Source organism: Condylostylus longicornis, unplaced genomic scaffold, assembly GCF_029603195.1.
Source record: "Condylostylus longicornis isolate FDR11 unplaced genomic scaffold, ASM2960319v2 ptg000194l, whole genome shotgun sequence".
Taxonomy (NCBI): Eukaryota; Metazoa; Arthropoda; class Insecta; order Diptera; family Dolichopodidae; genus Condylostylus; species Condylostylus longicornis.
In genome coordinates, this window is record NW_026578162.1 from 838,742 (window position 1) to 861,359 (window position 22,618).

Here is a 22,618-nt window from a genome sequence, read left to right on the forward strand (position 1 = left end):
ATACTTCAGTTACTGTATAAATAAAACCAAAATTCCATTATATTCGAATAATATTCGTTAATGTATAGATTATCTCCAAAATAAGTTTTTAAACTTAAATATACACACATATTATTATTATAAAACATAATACTGATTTATACTATTTTTTATGAAAAATTTTAAAATTTTGTAGAAAATTGTAAATACACGCGTATATAAAATAATAAGATATTCAAAAATTAAAACTATTTGAAACTATTTTAGCATTAAAACTTCGCATACATATGTATTTCATAAAGGTGTATTTCATACTGCACCCTTGTACAATATAAATGTATAGTCGTAAAATTTTAGAACGTGCAATATGAATTGAATAAAAACGAGTTAAATTTTTATTATTTATTTATAAATTATTAATGAATTTCTAAATTCTATTTTTATGAATAATAAAACTATAGAATTATTTGACTATTAGTTGTAAAGAAAAATAAGAAAGTATTTCCAAAAAATTAAAATTTACGCGACAATATAAGATTTAAAACCAAATTAAAGTTAATTAATTTGTTGTGGCTATTGGAATAATTGTTCCAGATTATTTTTTTAATTTAATATTTAGTTTTATTTTTCGTATTTACAAATTGCTTAATTATAATTATAACTAAAATCAGAAAAATCAGTAAGTTAGAAAAATCTAAAATGCTTCGTAGAGACTTTAAATGCTTCGTAGAGATCTGTAAAAAACTTGAGTTGAATGGCACTGTATCATCGGTGCCAAATTTTCTTCTAGGTCTTTGAATAAGTAATGGTTAAATAAATTTAACATTTGTCAAATGAAATAGTAAGTTTTTTTTATAATTTATAGTTTCTTTAAATTTAGAAATTAAGTACACTTATCCCTACGGAACTAATTGGAACTTAACATGAGGTTACGTTATGTTCATCATTACCGATGAGTTTTAAACTGAAGCTATTAATTAATACTTTTTTATATGTTGACGAAAAAACTAATTTGCCCAGTTGTACTATTTTACTTTTCCTTGTAATTATTTTACTTCTTTCTATTAGAATTATCATGTCATTCTGTGTAGAAAATTAGAAGTTTTTTAACATGTTGTCAAAGCACTTTGACGCAAAACGCTTCGCGAACCACAAATTTTTTTTCTGAAAAAATTATATATCCGTTACATAAATATCAAAACAATTTTTTGAATAGATACATAGAAAGAAATAAAATTATTTTTATCAAATTTTGCGTACATGTATGTATACGTGCATGTTTGGGTGTGTGCGCGGTATCTATAGATATATTTTTCTTCAATTATACATATGTATATATAAATGAAATTTTTTTTTCTATTTTAACTTCTTTTGAATTACATTTTTCCATTCTAGTTAATTTTTATATTTTTCTCAATACTGTTTTTATTTTTGGCAGTAGAATTTTCATTTATGAGAATGCATATTATCTTTTTCTTAAATAGATATTTTATTTTCTTTCCACAGTGGTTTTTTTATCATAAATAAACGAACATACAGTCTACAAAATTTTTTTAATTTACACAAATATATATGATATAAAATGCAAAAAAAGACTCATAAGTCTTGTTAATTTATTTATAATTTTTTATAAATTCTTTTTAAGTTAATGCCTTTTTTTTATTTTGCTTTAAAATCATAATACTTACTATAATTTTTTAACCGCACTTTTAAGAAATGCAAACATTTAAAAAAAATGTGTTTTCTTTTTGAATTTTTGTGGTGTTTCTTTTTTTGTGTACTTTTTATAACGAGGTTTCAAGTGTTTTATGATAGAGAAAGCAATAATTATGTAGGTATACACATTTATTAATCCTTAACATATAGAAAAACCTAATGTTTACATAGAAATTGTGCAGCATTAACGGTAAATTTTTGACAAAAAAAACAATGGATGGAACATTTTTTAAAAGTAACTTCAACCTATACGTGGTTTATCACTTCCACTAAATCACTTTTTACCTTCTATTTTTTAAGTTTATATGCAATATTCGATAAATGCTCTCGTTGAAATGAAAAATTTTTATAAGACAGCATATTATGTTTATACCTACTCAGACAGAAATTAAAATTTCATACAAAGTTTCACATAATATGATGTGTGAATACATAAATATGTACATACCTACATCATCATTTCTATGCCACTAAACAATTCGAAAACAAGAGAAAATGTTTGCTTGGTAAGTAAATTAAGCTTGTGTGTGTATGCATTTATGTACATATCTTTATTCAAAGAATTTTGCCAACATACTTTTTATAAAGTACTATTTAAGAGTTTTAATTAAAGTTACAAATTTTTTAAAATTAAACTTTCTTGTATAATGTATATGTGATTTAGCCATAGTGGATGTTAAATTGCTAACCCATTCGGTGGAAAATATCTATCAATAAAACCTTGAAAACTTTTATAGCTTTTTACATAAAAAAATTCAAATTCAATTAATAACAATTAACTTAGGACCATTTTTTAAAAAATCAACATGCGCTATTGTAAATCACATGTACTTATTTGGATTACGATTTTATTTGTTTCTGATATCTCGGATCGCCAAAATTTTTCATAGAATAAAAATATAAGATACTTAAAAAAAAAATTATAATTTTCGTATTAATATTGTACTTAACGCGTTAATTTTTTTAAGTATGTATTTTCCCATCCGTTAACTTAAAATTGAAGTATAATTATACTTTGCTAAAGTTTTATTTAGTTAATTTAAGTATAAATAAATTGAATATTGAAATAATCTTTTAAAACTAAAAAAACTTACAGCACCAGGTGTAAATCAGTAAAAATTTTACAAAGTACCTAAGTATAATAAAAACTTTTAAAAAACATCTATAAAAGAAACAACTGTTTAGGTAAGAACACGTAAGCTGAATGGTGATTTCGCTAAAATCGCTTTTGATATTATGTAATACATACTACGGTTTATGAGCGAAATAGATCATTATATCATAATTTCTTTACTTCTTTATTATGGATGAATTTATCATTAAGTTGCCATTAATATCAAAACAAAAGAGAAATAAAATAAGAAAAGCGTAAATATGGAAGTTTTCGCCGCCGCCGGAATAAATTTTATTTAACATTTTTTTGTTTTTGTTTTGTTCTATGTTATGTATTATGAAGCTATACATAGTATCATGGTGCATTACATTCAGATCGCGCGTTTGACCTTCTTTTCAAAAACTAATCATTGCATCTTTATTGTAAAAACAAAAGTTTATCGGAACTAAAATTAATTTTTGTTGTTCTATGTTTTATTCTTTTTTGCTTTCCTTTGTAATGTTATTATTAATATTAAATGTAATAAAATTTATTCAAACCGAATACGAGTAAAAACAAAGAATTAATAAAAATCAAAAACAACGTATAGCATCTTAAGTGCAAATAAAATGTATGAAACAAATTGTTTTTTTATCTATCTTATGGAGTACAACATATTATGTGCTGCAGCATTGTTGTATATTCGACATATCGGGTTTTTAATCCTTTTGTGAAATTATTGTTATTTAGTGGTTCAAGCCAGACTTTCATTGTTGAATGTTTTATTTTTGCCCTATAATATGTACAGTGTAGTGCAAAAACTGTCCACAAATTTTCTTTTTTTAAACAAATTAAAAAAGAATTAATTTTTCAGGTGTTTTCAGCATAAGAAGCGAAAAAATAAAACTATTCCAAAGAATTCCATTTATTTTCTCTTCAGACAAAAATTAACCTGAAAGAACAATTTTTTGTCATTATACGTTAGAATGGAACAAAAATTGCAAAACCATATACAAATATAAATGCGTATATACATATTTATATTGTATCCACATAAGTAAATCTTAATGATCGAAGATCTAGCCACCTTTATTACAAGTAATAACAAGAATCATATTTGCATGATGTAAATATATACAAAACTATGAAAGTTTTTAGTTTTTAGCTTCATTTTTACATTGCATACCATAAGGGATATTATATGATGGCAACAAATTTTGCATACCGAGTTTTCGGTAGGAGTAGAGAAGCGTATATAACCTATTTTTAGAGAGGTGTCGGTTTGTCGGTCTGGCTGCCTGTCTGTGTGTGCATCTTAAGTTCGGTTGAATCGATTTTCATGAAATTTTATATGAGAGTTTGTTTTGGCGATGTCTCGAATTAATAACTTTTGGGATATATCAGGCCTTGGAATCTGCACTTTTTTTCGGGCCAATTTTAGATTTTTGCCCATATAAAGAAAAATAATTAACCAACTTCCTTGAAATTTAATATTTAAATTTGGAATGTTAAAGCATAATATTTAAATTTGGAATGTTAAAACATATAAATTTTTTAGAACGACCCGGGGTCGGAAACCAAATTGGGGGCTGATTTTACATTTTTTACCATATCTACGGAACGGATTGATATAATTTCTTGAAAATTATTATTTGAGCTCTGGTTATTACCGAAATTAACTGGCGAGCTTTTCAGGGAGCTCGGATAGCACGAAGCAAAACTCTACTGAGAGCAAAATTTACATTTTTTTAGGTATATTGACTAAAAGCTTACTAATGCCCTAAGAATTGGAAAAAAATGGCGCTTAAACATTTTTATAATCTTCTGTAACACTTTCAATTAACTAGACAATTATAGTCTGTTATATGCTGACCACATTAGATTTTTCTTTTAAAAATGCTTAAGTCAAAAATTAATAATCATTTTTAACTTCTAAATTCACTTTACATACAATCATACCTACGCCAGAATTCAAATATTAAAATCAAAGTCAAAAAGTAAAAAAGTAATTTCCAGTTAATCGAAGAAGGTGTGCTTTTCAAATTATGTAAGTTTCAGAGTCAAGGTCAAAATTTGAGGAACTTTGAATTTATTAAAAATTATCTGCTAAAATTAAATGGCAACTTTTGCATCACCTTGTTTTTGTTAGGCTAGTATATAAATACGATTTTGCACAGATACTATGTTGAACAGCACAAATTAAAAAAAAGCATCTTTTTTTACTAACGTGAGAACTTTTAAATTTATTATCATAGCATGTGCTTCGATTTGCTTTTCAAACTGAAAAAAAACGTAAGTTTACTAGTTTGAAATTCTTGTACGTATTATTCTTATACTCGTATTAACGACATTAATATAATTCAAGTTGTGTTTCATATAAGAGTGTAAGATTTGTTGAAAATTTTCATATGGTTAACAAATGATTTTAGATTCCTCTAATCACATTTTTTTTAAAATATAAATAGTAATGAGAAACAGAAAGTAAAAAACTAATGATCAAAAGTTGGAACATGCTGTTTTAAATTTCATAATTTACATATATGTATGTATGTATATGCGCAAGTATACGTACTATGAATTTATTCACATATACAATAGAAAAATACTATATAATAGAAAAATAACAAAAGAAACAACGCATTGATTTAAAATGGTACACAAAATTATTTGCTTATAAAAGCATGTCGTTATTTTGACTTGTATTACGCAACCTCTAAATTTTTGACAGCAATACCGAGAAGATAATAATAAACCGTAACAAAATAAGGTAACAAACGCAAAAAGAGAAAAAAACCTGATTTTTATAATCACCTTTTTAACTAGTAATAATAGTAATAGTTAAAATAAAAAAATAACAAACCTGTGTAACAGAACATAAGTGATTTTTATTGTGGGTATCACGTAATAAACACCTTTAAATGGACTTTGTCATAAAATTTATGAGCTTCTAAATAACAGAGAGCAAAACAAAATGCTATGTACATAGTAAAAGTATATAAAATTAGAAACACATTATGTATAAGTAATATAACGAATTAAAATACGAAAAAGAAATTATGAAAGGAACTATTTGTAGGGATAAATGTTTCGAGACATTTTATGTGTACAGATTGCAATATAATAATTCTAAGCACATTATAAATTTAATTTTTGAGCTGTAATGTTGAAGAAAAGGAAAATATTGATAAAATTTTTATTTCGTATTCTAAATGAATATGTTAAGTAAACTACACATATTTTTAGCTGCATATATCACGCTTATTTTTATTCCATAAACACCACCAATACTTAATTAGATTTTTGTTATATATGTTTGATGTTACGATAATGTCATTAAAATTTTCTACTTAAATTAGTTTTAGAGCCATTTTTTGTTTAATAATTTTTTAGAAAAGTTTTTTTTACTAAATTAGTAATAAACGGGGGTTTATTAATTAGCTATGCGAGAATGATTATTTGCTTAGTTGAAGCCCAAATATTTTAGAAGTGGTCCCCGGTCGGAGCAGTTTTTTAACATATGTATATGGAAACTGATATTTAAATCAAGTTAGGAATAGACAATTCGGGAAAAACAAAATATTCATATATACATATACAGTAAATGTACAAATAAATATTAGATAGCGTATTTGAAAAAATTTAGCCCGAAACCGTATGCAATTTTTACATATTTAAAATTTTAACCAATGAGGATGTGACTTTTACTTCGTAAGCTATTATTACTAATATTTTTAACGCAAAAACATTATTCTAAACATTTGCAAACTCCGAGTATTATAATTTTATGCAAAATTTTTATTACTTCAGGACCAGGAATAGGACGTAATATGTGAATGTATATGGATGCAAATAAAATCACAATATACAAATAATATCGAAATTTAATTTTTTAACAAAAGCTGTTCTATGGACCCCATTTATTTAAATTTTAAATAAGCCTATATTTATGTTTAAAAATGCAAGTAGTAATTTATTTCAAATGAACATATAAATAATATTATTATGGTAATTTATTATTTATAATGAATGATTAGATACTTCTTGTATAGAGGGATTTGTAAAGCAAATGATGTTTAGATATTTTTTCGAAGCAGTAAAAAATAATGGATCAATATTGATATTTAAATACGAAGTATATAAAAATACGAAGTATATAAGTATTCAAAAATCTTAGAATTTATAAATGTTATGAAACAATGATATTTTACCCAATAAACAAAATTCTATTTTTCCCTAAAATCTTTAATTAAATTTCTTATTAATAAGTACTTTTAGTTGTAATAATTATTTAATATAAGTAATTGAATATGATTTACGAGTAATAGAATAAAAGAAAATTCTCTATTTGGTTACACCAGGATTTTTTAAAATTCTTTTACAAAAATATAGGCGACTTGAAAAGTTCATAAAATAGATAAAATCTAACCTCGATAGAAACCCCTAATAACAATTAGAGACTTAAGTTAACTTAAGTCTATCTCGACCCCACTTCCTTAATTGAGCCTTTTATTTTCTTCTTTCGAAATTTTATAATAATAAATTAATACATCCGCTTTGTTTTAAAAACTATTGAACAAATTTATTTGATATTTTTGATAGTTATGTATAACTTACTATTCGCATAAAATTTAATGTAATTGTAAAATAATGCGAGATTAGTATAATACGTACAATAATTAACATATAACCTAATGAAAATTTACAAAACAAAAAAATTATATATCAAACAGCTAACATAGAATACCAAAAATATATAAAATAATTTTTTTTTATTATTTTAGATAAAATAAGAACAGAGGAGGCGAAAAATACAAAATTATAGGTGTCACTCATATTATTTTAAAAGAGACGATTGAATTAAATTTAAAGTTTCAAAAAGTAAGTATGTGTAAATACAACATTGCTATTGAATATTAGTATGCTATTACGTATAAATATGTTCCTGCTTGCGCAGAAAATCCACGCTTTTGTTTTTTATTATCTGCTTGCGAGAGCTAACTTGCTTCTTGAGTTATCTTGAGTTTAAATAAATGAAAATGAGGTGTTAACAATGAAATACGATAAAAAGGAAACATGCACACTTATTTTCATAATATATTGCTACACACATTTGTATGTACATATGTATATGAAATATATAAGTATATGTAAAATAAATTAAATATTCAGGAAAAATTGCTTTACGCATGTAGATGGACAATGTATGCATATATACAAAAATATGTCTATGGGTACATACCTATGTATATAAACATAAGAATTATATACATACATTTTTATAGTATGATATATTGCATGTACCTTGGATTAATCACTGTGTTTGTAAAGAGAAAATTGAATTTTATAATAAACAAGTTCGAAATTACTTAAGCAGTTCGGAATATCTTTGTTTAATGTTTATAAGTTGACTTTGTTCAAAATATTTTTTTATATTGCAATTGGCAGCTTCCTCATTTGTAAACCCTTATAGCATAATATCTTAAATTCGAAATTTTTTTTTGCAAAAAAAATTTCGCTTAATTTGATGTTTCATGGTTTTCTTTCAGAATTTGCATCTTTGTATATTTATAGCCGTGCGTCTACGAAAAAAAAAAAGTTATTTCGCACTCAGTTATTTAAATAAAAATAAAATTTTGTTTTATTTTTTCTTGCTTTTTATATTTTTTTCTTCTAGACACTTTCTTGGTGGTATCGTCAAATATTAAATAACCGACAAAGCGTTGTAAGAAAGTGAAACTTTTTAGTCGGAATGAATTATGGCTTTATTCACTTCGTATGCTTGTATTTAATTTTATTATTAAGAAAAAAATCGAAGAATATAATAAATATTTAATAAAAAGAATATAGAAACAGAAAGAAAATGAAAAAAAAAATATTTAAATCTTTCGAATTTTTGTTTTCTGTTTTCTTGGTCAAGCTAATTTTGTAATTTTCATACTTTACAGGAGGTTTTCTTAATTTAACCATACATGTGTACATTATGATAAAATTTGAAATAAAATTGTTTAACTTGTAACAAACGAATTAATAATTTCAAAATCTTTGTTCGTGTTTACAAAAAAATATTAAACAGCATTTTTTTCTTGAATTTGTTGAATATTTTTTCATTTACATATGTATGTTACGCGTGTGATAAAAATATTTTTAACATTTCGCATAAAATCAAGTTTTCTTAAATTGCGAATAAGAATACAAATAATTAGAAAGAATAACTAAAGTAACTAAGATTACTATAAGAATTTTTCGAACAAGACATTGGAAAGAAGACAATAATAACACATGATTTAATGTCTAATTGGAAATGCATATTAAAATACATATTTATTTTAAAAGGAATTGAACTTTATGTATTATATTAAGTAAATAAATAAGCAGTACCTGTAAATTGAATGGAATTTCATTGTAAATTAAATTAAATTAAATGAAAAGCGCAATATAGATTTAACAGGAATGCGAAATTTGTGCACCATTTGCCTTATAGGATTATATTATGTAACTTACGAAAATTATTAAATACATTAGTACATAAAGATGATAATGATAGTACTTATAAGAAAAATATTTAAAATTCAGTAGGATAGAAAAAAACCCATTGGAAAATAGGGAACAAATTTAACCACTTAAAAAGAAAAAATTCACAATTATTCGAAAGCAACTCGTGAACAGATAACAAAGAAATATGCAGTTTATGAAAACAACTACTATATGTGAAGTGACACAAAAATAAAAAGTTACAGCAAATACGCTTAGGTTGAAAGTATATAAAATTAAAAAAAAATTAAGGTAATGAAGAAAAATTACGGTAACAATTAAAAATACAGAACCAAAATTAGAAATAATACTGATTTGGAATTCATGAAATTAAATAAATATAATGGTTTGGAATAAAATATGAATTTTTCAGCAAATGTCTATTTGAAAATACAATATAACCAGGTATAAATTTTTATTTTATTAGGGGTTTCCAAATATTTAAAGTACAAGCCCTGGAATTTAAAATATTAAATAAAACATAATTTTTTCAAAACTGAATGCGGATTGAAGAAAAACTTTGAGGTTTGAGCGAAAACGGGAACTGCAAGATGTTTACAAGATATTTTTAAATTTTAAAAAATATATTTATCTTTTAAAAGTAAAATTACAATTAAGTAATTAGGTACAAAAAGAAATTTCATTATGAAAAAGTTATTTTCTCTAAAACATCGTATTTTTTATTCCAAAAACTATCAAATTTTTTCTAAATTAATTAAATATTTGTACCTTACCAAATTTTAATAAACATTTGCAGTTTATGTACATAAATTTACGTTAAATTTCAATACAATAAAATCAAAAGACAAAAAAGTTTATTTTTCTTAAGAAACTTTTTTCAAAATATTAATTTTAAAATTAAATTTCAAAATATTAATTTGATGTTAAAATAATAACTTAAAATACTTATATAAAACACTTCCTTTAACAAAGAAGCTGAAAAACATCACAAGTTACAATATTTACAAATTAAGTATATATATAGCATCGTTTGCTAAATCCAACCAAAAGCACAAAATATTATTAATTGTAGTATCACTCACAAAATAAATTTTTTAAGCCAGGAATTGAATCAATAGAAATATAGTAGTTTCTTCTAAGTTATGTGCACATACACATTTGAGTTTGTCTTTAGAACTTTAATATGTTATCTTAGCTGCAAAAATATATACTTATATTTTTTTGATTTCTATTGGTTTACTTTATATGAATATGGTCAAAAAAACAAAAACAAATATAATATTAATAAAATTTAAAATGAATTAAACGTCAAATTCAGTATGTCAGTACAGTATGGTCATATCATGTTTTCGTTTTTGAACCTTAATGGCCTGAAAAGTGTTATAAGAGATAAGTAAATAAAATAAATAAAACGGGAAAGATTATTCTTTATGAAAGGTTTCATTGTTGCTTGAACAATACAGCAAAACTTCAATAATGTTTGTGTTTTTGAACAAAGATGCAGAATTGGCAATGTTTATCAGTAAAGTAATTTATAAAGATCATACATTATGAAATATAATTTGAGTTACCTAAACTATTTTTTATTTCTCTTTCAACAGATAGAAAAAAAGCTTTGCAGAGTTTGAATTAAAATACAAATTAGATTTTTATATCAAAAATGTTTGTTTTTAAAACGTTAACAATTATGTATTTATGTATTCATATTTTGAAAATTTTTCGTACCGAAAAATATAACCTTTTTGAAAATCGAAAAGTCATATTCCGCTTTATAAACGTATAAAATAATTTTCTTTCAATTGTATTTTAGAACACGACTGCAACGTAATATTTAGAAGATACGAAAAATTAATTTACAATTACAATTGTTTAACATTTTAGCAAAATTCCGTCAGTTTATATGATACAATGTTAATATCAGCTTCATATTGTGTGGAAATCTAAACGACAAGCGTCAACGAGAACTACTTAATGTAACAATATTTTTTTAAAGATAAATTCATATGTTATTTGACTAAATGACTGAAAACAGAAAAATGATTGTCATTTTTTTTATAATTTGTATTTTAAAATTCATTTAATTAAAATTGTACACAAATGCTTTCAAGTGATTACCATTCAAATATATTTTTTTAAAAAATATGTAACGCAATTCACATTTATTTTAATAAATATTTCATTTATATAGTTTCCATTTCAAAACAAAATTCTTAACTGTTCACAAAAATATTTATGTTTTACTTAAATATAATATACATATATAGGTAAGTAGGAAACAAAACCTTATATTGTTCTCGCCGTGCACCGGAATATAATAATTTATTTTTAAGTATAATGCAAATAATGCCAATAATTTTTTTGTATTTAGATCCTGATACTATATTAATATAGTATCAGGAAAAATTACTTTTAAAACATGAATTCTGCTGATCCAAAAAAGCCAATCCTTATATAACTAGTATTTGTTTAAATTAGCAACTAAATATGTTTTAAAGAACTAACAACTGCATTACAATATACAGAAGTTAAGAAATGTTTTGTCTTAAAACCTATTAGTATGAATAGTAATTTTATGTTCAACATCGCTTATAAATATAAAAATTGAATAAAGGAAATATATCTATGAAGAAATTTATTACAATTTAGGCAGGAAAAATATTTTTATTTACGGTGATATTTATGAATTCAAAATAAAATAAAAAAGGGTCGGATAAATAAAATAACAATTTCCATAAACCTATTGTAAAAGAATTAAAAATTCATATAAACACTTGACAAATAATATTAAGTAACCAATTATAATGCTGACCCTTTTTGTAAATTTTCCTAAAGGATTTTTGAATAAAAGAAACCAATACGATGCATTAGCTGAAACTTATTTAAAAAATTCTCTAAGTATGAATTTTGTAAACACAAGAGAGCAGGTGACCTTAAAAAGTAATATTAAACATCATTCATAAAAAAAAAAACGAAATTTAAGGTAAAAATATTGAATATATTTTAAAGATATATATATATTCTACAACTATACACTTATTACTACATCTATATTCTTAAAAAATTGTAGATTCATTATCTTTTTTCGCGAAGTTAAAATGGTACCATTTATAATTATTTCAACAACAATATTAAACACGAACAAAAGCAAAAGCTTCGCTCAAATAATAATGGAAATAATTTCAGCAGAATAATGTACTATATATAACAAACGGATTCCCGACGGGAATTTTAAAAATTAGATTATAAATGTAATCTAAAAAATTTAATTTTAAGTTCCTCAAGCATAGTTTTCATAAAAATTATTAAGAAAGAAAATCAGATTTGCTAAACTAACCTGCGATAGCCATCCATGGATAAAAGGTATGATTGCTTGCCTGATGTAAACCAGTAGCAGCCGTTTGAGCAGCTGTAGCTCCAGATATTGTACAATTTGTATTCCATGCGCTGCCAGCAACAGCACTAGCAGCTGAGCCTCCACGATGGGAACCAGGACTGCCACCAGATGTATCTAAATAACCGCCAACTCTTGAATCTGGGGTACAGGCAGAAGGTCTGACAGGTCCACCGCCAACTGAAGTATTACCTTGACCGCCAGCACCACTGTTGCCGCCACCACCGCCTCCACCACCTGCTGTACTGGAACCGTTTGATCCACCTGTATTCCAAACATCTTTATAACCATTTGTGTCTGCTGTGTTTTTGGCACAATCTTGCTTGTATGCTCCATCATAAATTTTACTACATGCTGCTGTTATACTAGCGTCATATGGTGAATCTTGTGTCGAACGTTGTAAATGATGATTAGCATATGGTGCCATACCCAGTGATAATGGAAAACCACGATATGCGGCAGCCGCTGCTGAAGCTGTTTGATCATGATGTGAACCAGCACCCATACCCATGCCGGTACTCTGATGCGGATGGCCATAAAAGCCAGTTTGTTCAAAATATGAGTTCATACTGCTTGCGGTAAGAATTTTGGCGGTTTATTTTTTAACTTTGGGGTGTGAAAAAATTTATGTATTTATATATTTTTGTATATATATATATTATAATTAAATATATATATATGTATATGCGTTTCTTTATATATATTAAGTTTTAATTTTAAGTATTTAGTAGTAGAAAATTTTAATATCTTCTACTTTTTTTGTAAAATAAAATTAAATGTTAAACTTTCTATGTTGATGATTGTTCAAAAATAATATTTGTAAATTAATGAGACTAATATGAATTACAATACAACTAATTAATTAATTTTAAAAGCACGAAAAATACAATAAATATAATAACTTTAATTTTATTTTAATATACATATATTATTTATAATTTAATCTCATTTCATTTAATTTTTATTTTTTATAGCAAAATTAAGTGCCCAAAACATAAGTTCTATTTATTTGTTAAAAGTAATAAAATAAATATGTTTTCAAAGATCACAACAAATCGTTTAGAAGTTCATAAAATGTTGACATTTTTATAGCATTTACGATTTAATAAAATGAAATTCAATTAATGGTACGATGTGCATCCAACAAGTTTCGGGACTTTGTAGAAAACGAAGATTATTATTTAACTAAAAACTGTTAAATGGTCGTAAAATTTACGATTATATGGTAATAAAAAGAACATAAAAAATTATTTTTTCTTCTTTGATTTTTTTTTCTCTTTTATTCTGTATTCTGCATGCTTAGCTCTCCTTTTCCCTTATAAGAATCAAATTATTGATGTTTTACTTTTTTATTATTTATTTATGTTTTATTTTGTTTATTTTCTTTTTAACAAATTGTAATTAATGACACTTTTCACCTCTAATCTTTAGTTTAAAAATTTAATAATTTTATTAAAATATATTTAATATATAAATATATATACATATATATATATATATATATATATATATATATATATATATATATATATATATTATTTGTATATGTGTATAAGAATATATAAATATACACATGTATTATATTAACTTAATTAATTTCATTAATTTCTTAATTTTTCAATTAATTAAAATAAATTTTAATATTCTTATATGCTGATAACATTTGTAAATATTATTATGATGTTTCTCTCTTTTCAGAAAAGACGAAAAAAATTATTAATATGCATATATTTCTTTCCTTTATTTACCCACAAAAATGTGCTTTTTATTAATATTTTTTATTACTATTTTAATGATAATTATGGCCGATTAAATTTAATTTTATTTTGATTATTCAGAAACACACTGTGATTTTTTTTTTATTTTTATGTTTATTGTTACTATTATCGTATGAAGCTCAACCACACAAAGCAACAAAATATAGATTTTTTATATCTTATAATATGTGTGTATAATCTTCTTCAGTGTATATATGTACATATATATTAAGATATATATATATATATATTGTATATACAAAAGAAATTATAATAATCATAAAATTTCATAAAATTTCAATAAAAAGAGAGAAGAGAGCGCGCCTTAACTAAACCGCTGCCATTGAACGAATGATGTGAATCCGTCCGTTTCATATACACTTTGTTACGATTTTGCTTTTACTGAAAAATATAAAATAATAAAAATAATAAAAATAACAATATAAAGCATAACAAATATAAAACAAACAAAAAAAAGACATCCTAAAATTCTTTTAATGGTTTAATAAATGTAAAGATAGATAGATATTTTAGCTGTATAGCAAAACAGCAACGGCAATACATCAGTATTGTGAGTATTTTAAAGCATTTAAAAGTACCCTACAGAATAACCATTATTATATACATTAACATTTATTTTCATATAATATTATTGTGCTTTCCCATACATGTGTATGAATACAAAAATATAATTACGTATATACAAAAATTTAGACACATATATAAGTGAAATTGGCCGATGAGAATAATAATTTTTTATTGGAGTATGGGAGTACCTATAAAACATGTGAATTTTCCCGTAAATTTTGAGTAAAACGCGCGCAGCAGTTTATGTATTTTTTTACTTTTAGCTTTATTATTTTTTTGTTTTGTTTTTGATTTGTTTTTATTTTGAAATATTACTCATTCTATATTACGGAAGAGAAATATAAAGATGACTTTTTAGCACTTTAAAATGTAGTAATTTCAAATATATTTTATTTATATGCATATAGATATGTACATACACATTAAATTTATATTTTGATAGGTACCAAATGTTTAGAGAAAATAGAAAGAGAAAAAAAGAAGGAAATTCAAGTTAAAATAAAATACAATATAGCTATGTATTTTATTTTGGCATTTAATACAGAAAAATTGGGGCGAAATTAAATTTAACTTATAAATACATATTTATGTACATATCTAAATATATCTATAAACATAAAGTTTATATACACACATACGCCTATACATTCTTTTATATGCACTATTGTAAATATCTATATTTTTTTCTTTTTACTTTGTTTTTATTTTTACCGTAAGTAATATATCTTTAGATTTATTTACACAGAACAGAAAGAAAATTGAGATTTTAAGGTTGTGTTGAGTTTGTACTTATGAGAGCAATGAACATTGTTTTCTTTCTCTTATCTTTCCTTTGATTTTTCTCTCTTATTTCGACTATCATTCACAATTTATACACATTAAGTTTGTTTATTGAGAGAAAATTAATTCAAAGGGAAAATAAAAACTGAATTCGCTCACATTATATTAATTACTCATTTTCTTTTGAGTGTTTTATGATTTTTGTTTAAAAATACATTATATTTATTTGCTAGCTCTTTTATTTTCAAATTATAATATGTAAATATAAATTTGAAAAACATTTTTTACTCCGAATATTTTATTTAATAGTTAAACAGTTATGTTGGGATCTGTTATTGAATTTAGTGTTATAATCCTGAATGTAAATTGCTATGCTCACAATTCCTAAACATATTACATTTAAGGTGAAGTATAAAATAAAGAAAGAGATCATAAAATATTTTAGATTTTTTCACAGAAAATGATTACATTAAAGTAATGACAAATTATTTTCTATATCGTTTTTTTTCACTCAAGTAATTATATTTTTCATTCATTTATGATTTATGAACTCTCTTTATAATTTTCTCGTAATTCTTGTTACGCACTAAATATAAAAATTTGCTGTATATTTATAAAAATTTTCAGAGTTTTATCAATGTGTATCGATATCTATAACAAGTTGTGAAAAATATAGAAAGAATTAAAAAATATGTGAAGAAGCCAATCAATATTTTTTTTTTAATATTAAAGACTTAAATTCTTTATAGTTTGAATTAGCTGCAAAGAAGATAAATTATATACATACTATGTAAATGTTTACAATTATATTAAATAATTATAGTTATTGCTTTAGAAAATAATTGTATACAATATTAATTTTGAACCTTTTAGGATTTTGAGATGTGTAACTTTGAAAGTTTGGTTAGTTTTTATTTTGTAAAATTAATTTAAACCAAACAACAACACCTATAAATTAATTTTTAATTCATACAAAGTTTTAAAACTTTAAATTGTTCATTCAACATTTATCAAGCTTTCAAGCGGTTAGGTATCGCATATAATTTTTTAATGCATAATGTAATTTATTCGATTATGTAATTTATTACCATCATTTAATACCATCATTTATTTTCGCTTTTTATTTTAAATAAATTGGCAATAATTCTGATGTAATTTAAATTTTTGTTAATTCTGCAATTATAACTTACATAATACTTTAAATTGAATTATGTCAGAAACAGTCCATGCGACCACACCTGGAACAAGCTCTTGAAATGAATCAATTGTTAAAAGCTTTTGTAAGTACGTATATATTGTTCCGGGTACAATTATTGACATCCTTAAACGATATTTCTCATAAAACTTTTCTAAGCAGAATTATAAAAACTTCAGTAAAATATAAATTGAATATTCCTCTTTCAGAACCATGTACCAAAATTTATCAAATATTAAATAAAGGTATTAAAAATTAAATTTATTTGCGTCCATACCAAAATGCACAATCATTGATTGACATGGCGTAATTGTACAATTATTGGCACTCAAACATAACTGTTGGTATAAAAGTAAAGTATTAAAAAAAATAATCATTAACACCTCAACTTTATAACTTTTACATAACTTTTTTTGATTTTCATTATATAAATATGTTCAAAATTAAAGGTTCATTCATTTCAAAAGTGTTACAATAGCATAAGTATCGCAGGAACCTTAAATATTACCGAATTTACATATTTAAGTTCTTAATGATTTTCAATACTTTTTTGCTTAAAATAAATTCTGTAATATCCTTTTTTTTATTTATAGAAATTAAGAGCCTACTAAATATGAAGAAAATATTAAATAATTAGAATCCATCATTAATTTTTCTAACTAATAATTCGACGGTTTTGAATACAACTATTGTATCTCAAAAAGATACGTTTTCTGAAACGCAAAAAAACTTCTCATTTTGTTATACCGCTAAAAATTTATCTTTTTTTTATTTTAATTCAAGTATTTAAAATTAAATTTTTCTGTTTTTAATACCAAAAAAATGGCAATTTACACTGTAAGTCGAAATACAACCGCGAAGTAAAAAAAATTTTTTTGTATTTATGCTTACAAGAAAAAACATCCCACAAACTGTGTTCGATATTAGTTTATGTCGATTTGCCATGTTTATAGTGTTTTCAATGTTTTAAAATGTGGGAAGAGTTAGAACACGCTCTCTTTATAAAAATATTCTAACTCTTTTTACAAAAACTTAATATTTTGTGATTATTATTGTAACTTTAGTTAAAACTTATATTTTTTCAAGCAATATAAATCTAAGTCAACAAATAATAGAAGTTTTACGATATCTTGTTAATGTAAACCTCTTTCTACAAATTTAGCTTCCGCAAGTGCAAATACAATATTTGAAAGTCTCTTGAACAGCTTACAACAAAAGTTTTTTTTATATTTGTGGAATTTCTATTAAAACTATAGGTTTACAAAAATTTGTAGGTACATGCTCATGGTTGCAGAGCATTCACAGAAGCAGGAAAAACTTTTATTGCAAGTGTACTTAGAATAGTTCTATTTGGAGTCGTCGAATAATAAATCGTTGACATATTATACTATATGGGAAAAGAGTAGCAGAAAATTTAGATGATGCAACATAAAAAGTTGTTGCCAGCGTAAATTAAAAAGTAGTAATATATAAGTCGTTTGTTTTGTTTGCTTTTCTAAATTAAAAACAAATGCGGCCATATTTGATTGTGCATTAAGTGTGCGTTTCAGTCCATAAAATTTTTTAGTATTTTCTAAATAAGTGCAATGCAAATAAATAAAAGCGATAAATCTTTAGTTTAAGTCTTTACCTTTCTATTTTAGTTTATACAATTATATTTGTAAGTAATTCATACATATAATTAAATGTAATAAAATGAAATGACTATGATTCTTCAATATTAAATTATTAAAATTTTACAATTGTCAGGAGTAAATATAAAGTTAACCATCCTTTTATTCTACAGAGAAGGTAAGTCTATTATTTTAAGTTTTTTCATAATTTCTTTTTAACTAAAAATGTTTGCGTAGTTTTTCTATTATACAAAAGAATGTTTGAAATATGCAAAACTGGAATTTATGTTTTATTTTATAAATTTATAAATTTATCTGAAATTTAGTCTAATGAAGTTACATGTTAAATTCTTTCTGTACGAATTACAGAATCATAAAATCGGTTATCTTGTAAATTAAGAATGCTGGTCCTATAATTATGTAAATAATATTCTGTTATTGTACAAAGACATTAACCCAAATTGAGAATGAAAACCAAAATATAGTAAGTACCTATATTAATTTTAAGAATAACAACTATTATTATTCGAGTGATTTTTTATTAAAATACAATTAAAAATATTTCATAAATTTACTTTTCGTTATATTTCAAGTTCTTAACATATAATTTAATTTATTACTACAATTTCGTTGATTTTATTATTACGCATATAATATATATTAACCACGCCAACAATAAATATAATAACACATGTCTCTTATGTACAACAAGTACTTAACAGTCTCAAATTTTCTTCCTCAATGTGTCTCAAATTTTCTTCCTAATAACTTTTAAACTTCTTTGTCTAGTAAATGAACAATAATTGCTAATTGAAATGCTTGCATATATAATGAACTATTTAATAAATTATACATCTTAATTATTTACATTTTAAATATTTTCAAAAACATAGTGCTCAATTACAGGAAAAATTTAATTTTCACTAAATACAGTTATATTATAGTTTCATTTGGTATATTTTTATTATTGTATATCACGAAGTATACCCGAATATGAATATTATTTTGAAATACGAGTTATTACCTTACTATTTATATACTACTGCTTATACGTTAAATTGAGAGTCGTAAAAAAATACATGGGCAATCAAAACAATTTTGAAATGTACTAGTTACTTTTTTAGATAAACGAAGCGACCGGCTTCTTTTACCACGGCATACCATATTTGAACTTTAAAAAAATAAAATGGAGGTGAAAATTTACCATTATCTAAAATCCGTTATATTTACCGAAACTGCAAGCTTTTCGAAATTTCTATTATTGTCTGCCAAATCTTATTCAAAAGTTAAAGATTTTGGAATTCCCCGTTAAGTTTTTGTGCTGGGTTAATTCATATATCTCCAAAGGAAACTACATCGTCATTCTTCGTTCAGCAATTTTATGATCTCTTTTGACGAGCTCTGGTCTTCCCCAGGGTAGGCACTTGAGATCATGGCTCTTCATTATTTCTATTAATGATGTCGCTTCCATGCTAACGTCCAGTGTTAATCTATGCTTACCATAAATATTAATGACGCGGCTTCTCCTTAGGATGATCTTAACAGTTTCTATAAATGGTGCACAAGGAATGGGCAACCACATTTAACAAATTATACTTTAAATTCCCAGGTTCTAAATAAAGTCGATTCGATTAGGAAAATAACTGTTTGCTTCAATAAAAAGTTATAATTCATAAACCACTATAATTTTATAATAGGCAAGGAAATCTTTATGTTTCTTTATGTTTTAATCCCTATGTTTTAAAATCCCTTCAACCGTGTTTTGTTCGTTCACATCTTAGTTGTTTTTCGCAAGTATGGTTAATTACTGCAATCCCGGGCTGTTAATCGGATTGTGTTGAAGTTTATCCAAAAAAAAAAAATTTTGAAACTTTAACCACGTCTCTTTCCTTAAGATTATATCCAATATTCCCATCATTCTTCCTCGTTATAAACGCAAACTCAATTTAATTGACATTTCCAAAAACGTAAGGCTGCCGGATTGTTTAATTTTTCAGCTTTTAAAATCTGACTTAATTTCTTATCGCATTTTAAATAAAATTGTTGCTAACTTTAACTTCGAGTATTGTTACAATTATCTTTTAATAGTTCCTTTTCATTGGACGTATTATGGGACGCGTGAACCTGTATGCAGAATGCTGAGATTATGCAAAATATAAAAAAACAGGCTTGGCTTTTCACTTATAAAAGACTCGAAAAAAGTATTTATTTGATGTTAGTAAGATGTTGTTTCTTTACTTTATTTCATTATTTTCTGTAGAGTGTAAATATCCACCGTTCTATATTGTATCATTTTTAATTAATAAAAGCCATATAAAAATATAATTTATAATTATTAAAAATGTTTAATCTTGTAAAATTGAAATCTTATATTCAGTCATTAAAATTTATTTAAAATATTTAAATATACACTATTTTACCGTGCCGAATGTAAACTGCTTAAAACTTGCAGGATAAATTTTATGTGGCCGCAGGTTACAATTTACTTACTCTTGCAAAATTTTTCCCGCAGTTTCGATTAATCTGAAAATTGCCAAATTTTAAGAAAGAAATTAAAACTAGTTCAAGTATTTAAAAAATTTTTAAATATGAGTCTGCTATTCTTCAAAATTTTAAATATGATAGATAAACCTCATAGGCACATTTTTCAAATCAATTCCCAAAAATATAGTGTGAAATAGTTTTAGAACACTATCGGTTTTGGAATTTGATAAAATGGCTCTAAGTTTTGTAATTTTTACACAAAATTTACAGCATTAAAATCTTGTGGATAAAAAATCTGTGAAAGTCCCTCAATAATACCAATTTTTTTTCAAATTGCGCATCATGGAATATGGAGCAATGGTCATATTACAATATTACAAACAGTATTTTACAACAGTATTATACACAAAAAGATATTACAAACAGTATAAAAATCCCGAATTCTTCTTAAAATTCCATATCTAAATAAAATTGGGTCAAACCAATGGTTTGTATTGTAGCACTTTTCCCTTCAACAAGTGAAAATTCTGCTTTTAAATACAGTCCATGTATACCTATCACACTATTAAAATTATTTTCAATCATAAACGAAACTATTTCTAGGATTGGATATATTTAGGATGAACGATTTATGCAGTCTTTGAAATAAAGCAAACATTAATATAAAGTGAGGTTAATATAATGCTCGATTTTAAGGGTTAATTGTGTGAGTTAAGAAAAATAATTATATTTTTTAATGTCATGGAATTTACCGTTAGCTTTTTGCGTTTACAAAAATTTTTAAAAGCTTGCGGTTTCGTAAATATGAGGCGTCAAAATTCAAATTTTACAAATTTCAAGAGGTGATAACTTGAGAGGGAGTGGAGATGGAAAAAAATTTTCTTCTAACGAAATAAAGCATTTATTAGTGTCTAAAAGCCCTTTCAAGCTTCTAGAGGTTGAGGTCTAGAAAATAAACGACATCAAAAATTTGGAAAAAAACGGACTTTAGATAACGGTAAATTTGAACGGCCATTTTGTTTTTCTAAAGGTAACCTATAGTATTCCGCGCTAGGGGAAGCAAGCCACTGCCTTTCTGCGTTTGCAAAATTTGAAGAATGCTTATGGTTTCATTGCACTAAATAGTTAAGAAATGTCACTTTTAGGGTTTCGGGGGGGTATAACTTCTAAAGGGGGGGAGATAGATAAAAATTTTGTTCCACGTAAATAAGTTTCTAGTAAACATCTATGCTAGTATTAAATTTCAGCTTTCTATCTTCAAGGGTGTAGAAGTTTTGTAAACAGACACACGGACAGACAGACGGACGGACAGAGTGAAACTAATAAGCACTATTTTTCAAAAATTTTTTGGAAAAGTGCTAAAAACCTATCGAGCAGTTTTTTCTTTACCTTATTATCAACTTTCTTTTTCTTCGTTCTCTGTTTGAATTGCTTGGCGTACTTCTAAGATTTGGAACAATAAAAGTACAAAGAGGGCAATGAAAACATTTTTTAATTGTTTCTGCATCTAAAAATGCAATTAAAGTTTCA

The 22,618-nt window shown here is 24.6% G+C and overlaps 1 protein-coding gene across 1 annotated transcript in view; it reads right to left on the reverse strand.

The window, feature by feature from the left end:
* The window catches only part of LOC129616383 (homeotic protein ultrabithorax), a 129,524-nt gene extending 116,163 nt beyond the window's left edge, over positions 1-13,361 (reverse strand). Inside the window, exon 1 of the mRNA XM_055532006.1 lies at positions 12,615-13,361. Coding sequence (XP_055387981.1) covers positions 12,615-13,239 — 625 coding nt within the window. The 5' untranslated portion in view covers positions 13,240-13,361. The remainder of the gene's footprint in view (positions 1-12,614) is intronic.
* Between the last annotated feature and the right edge of the window lie 9,257 nt (positions 13,362-22,618).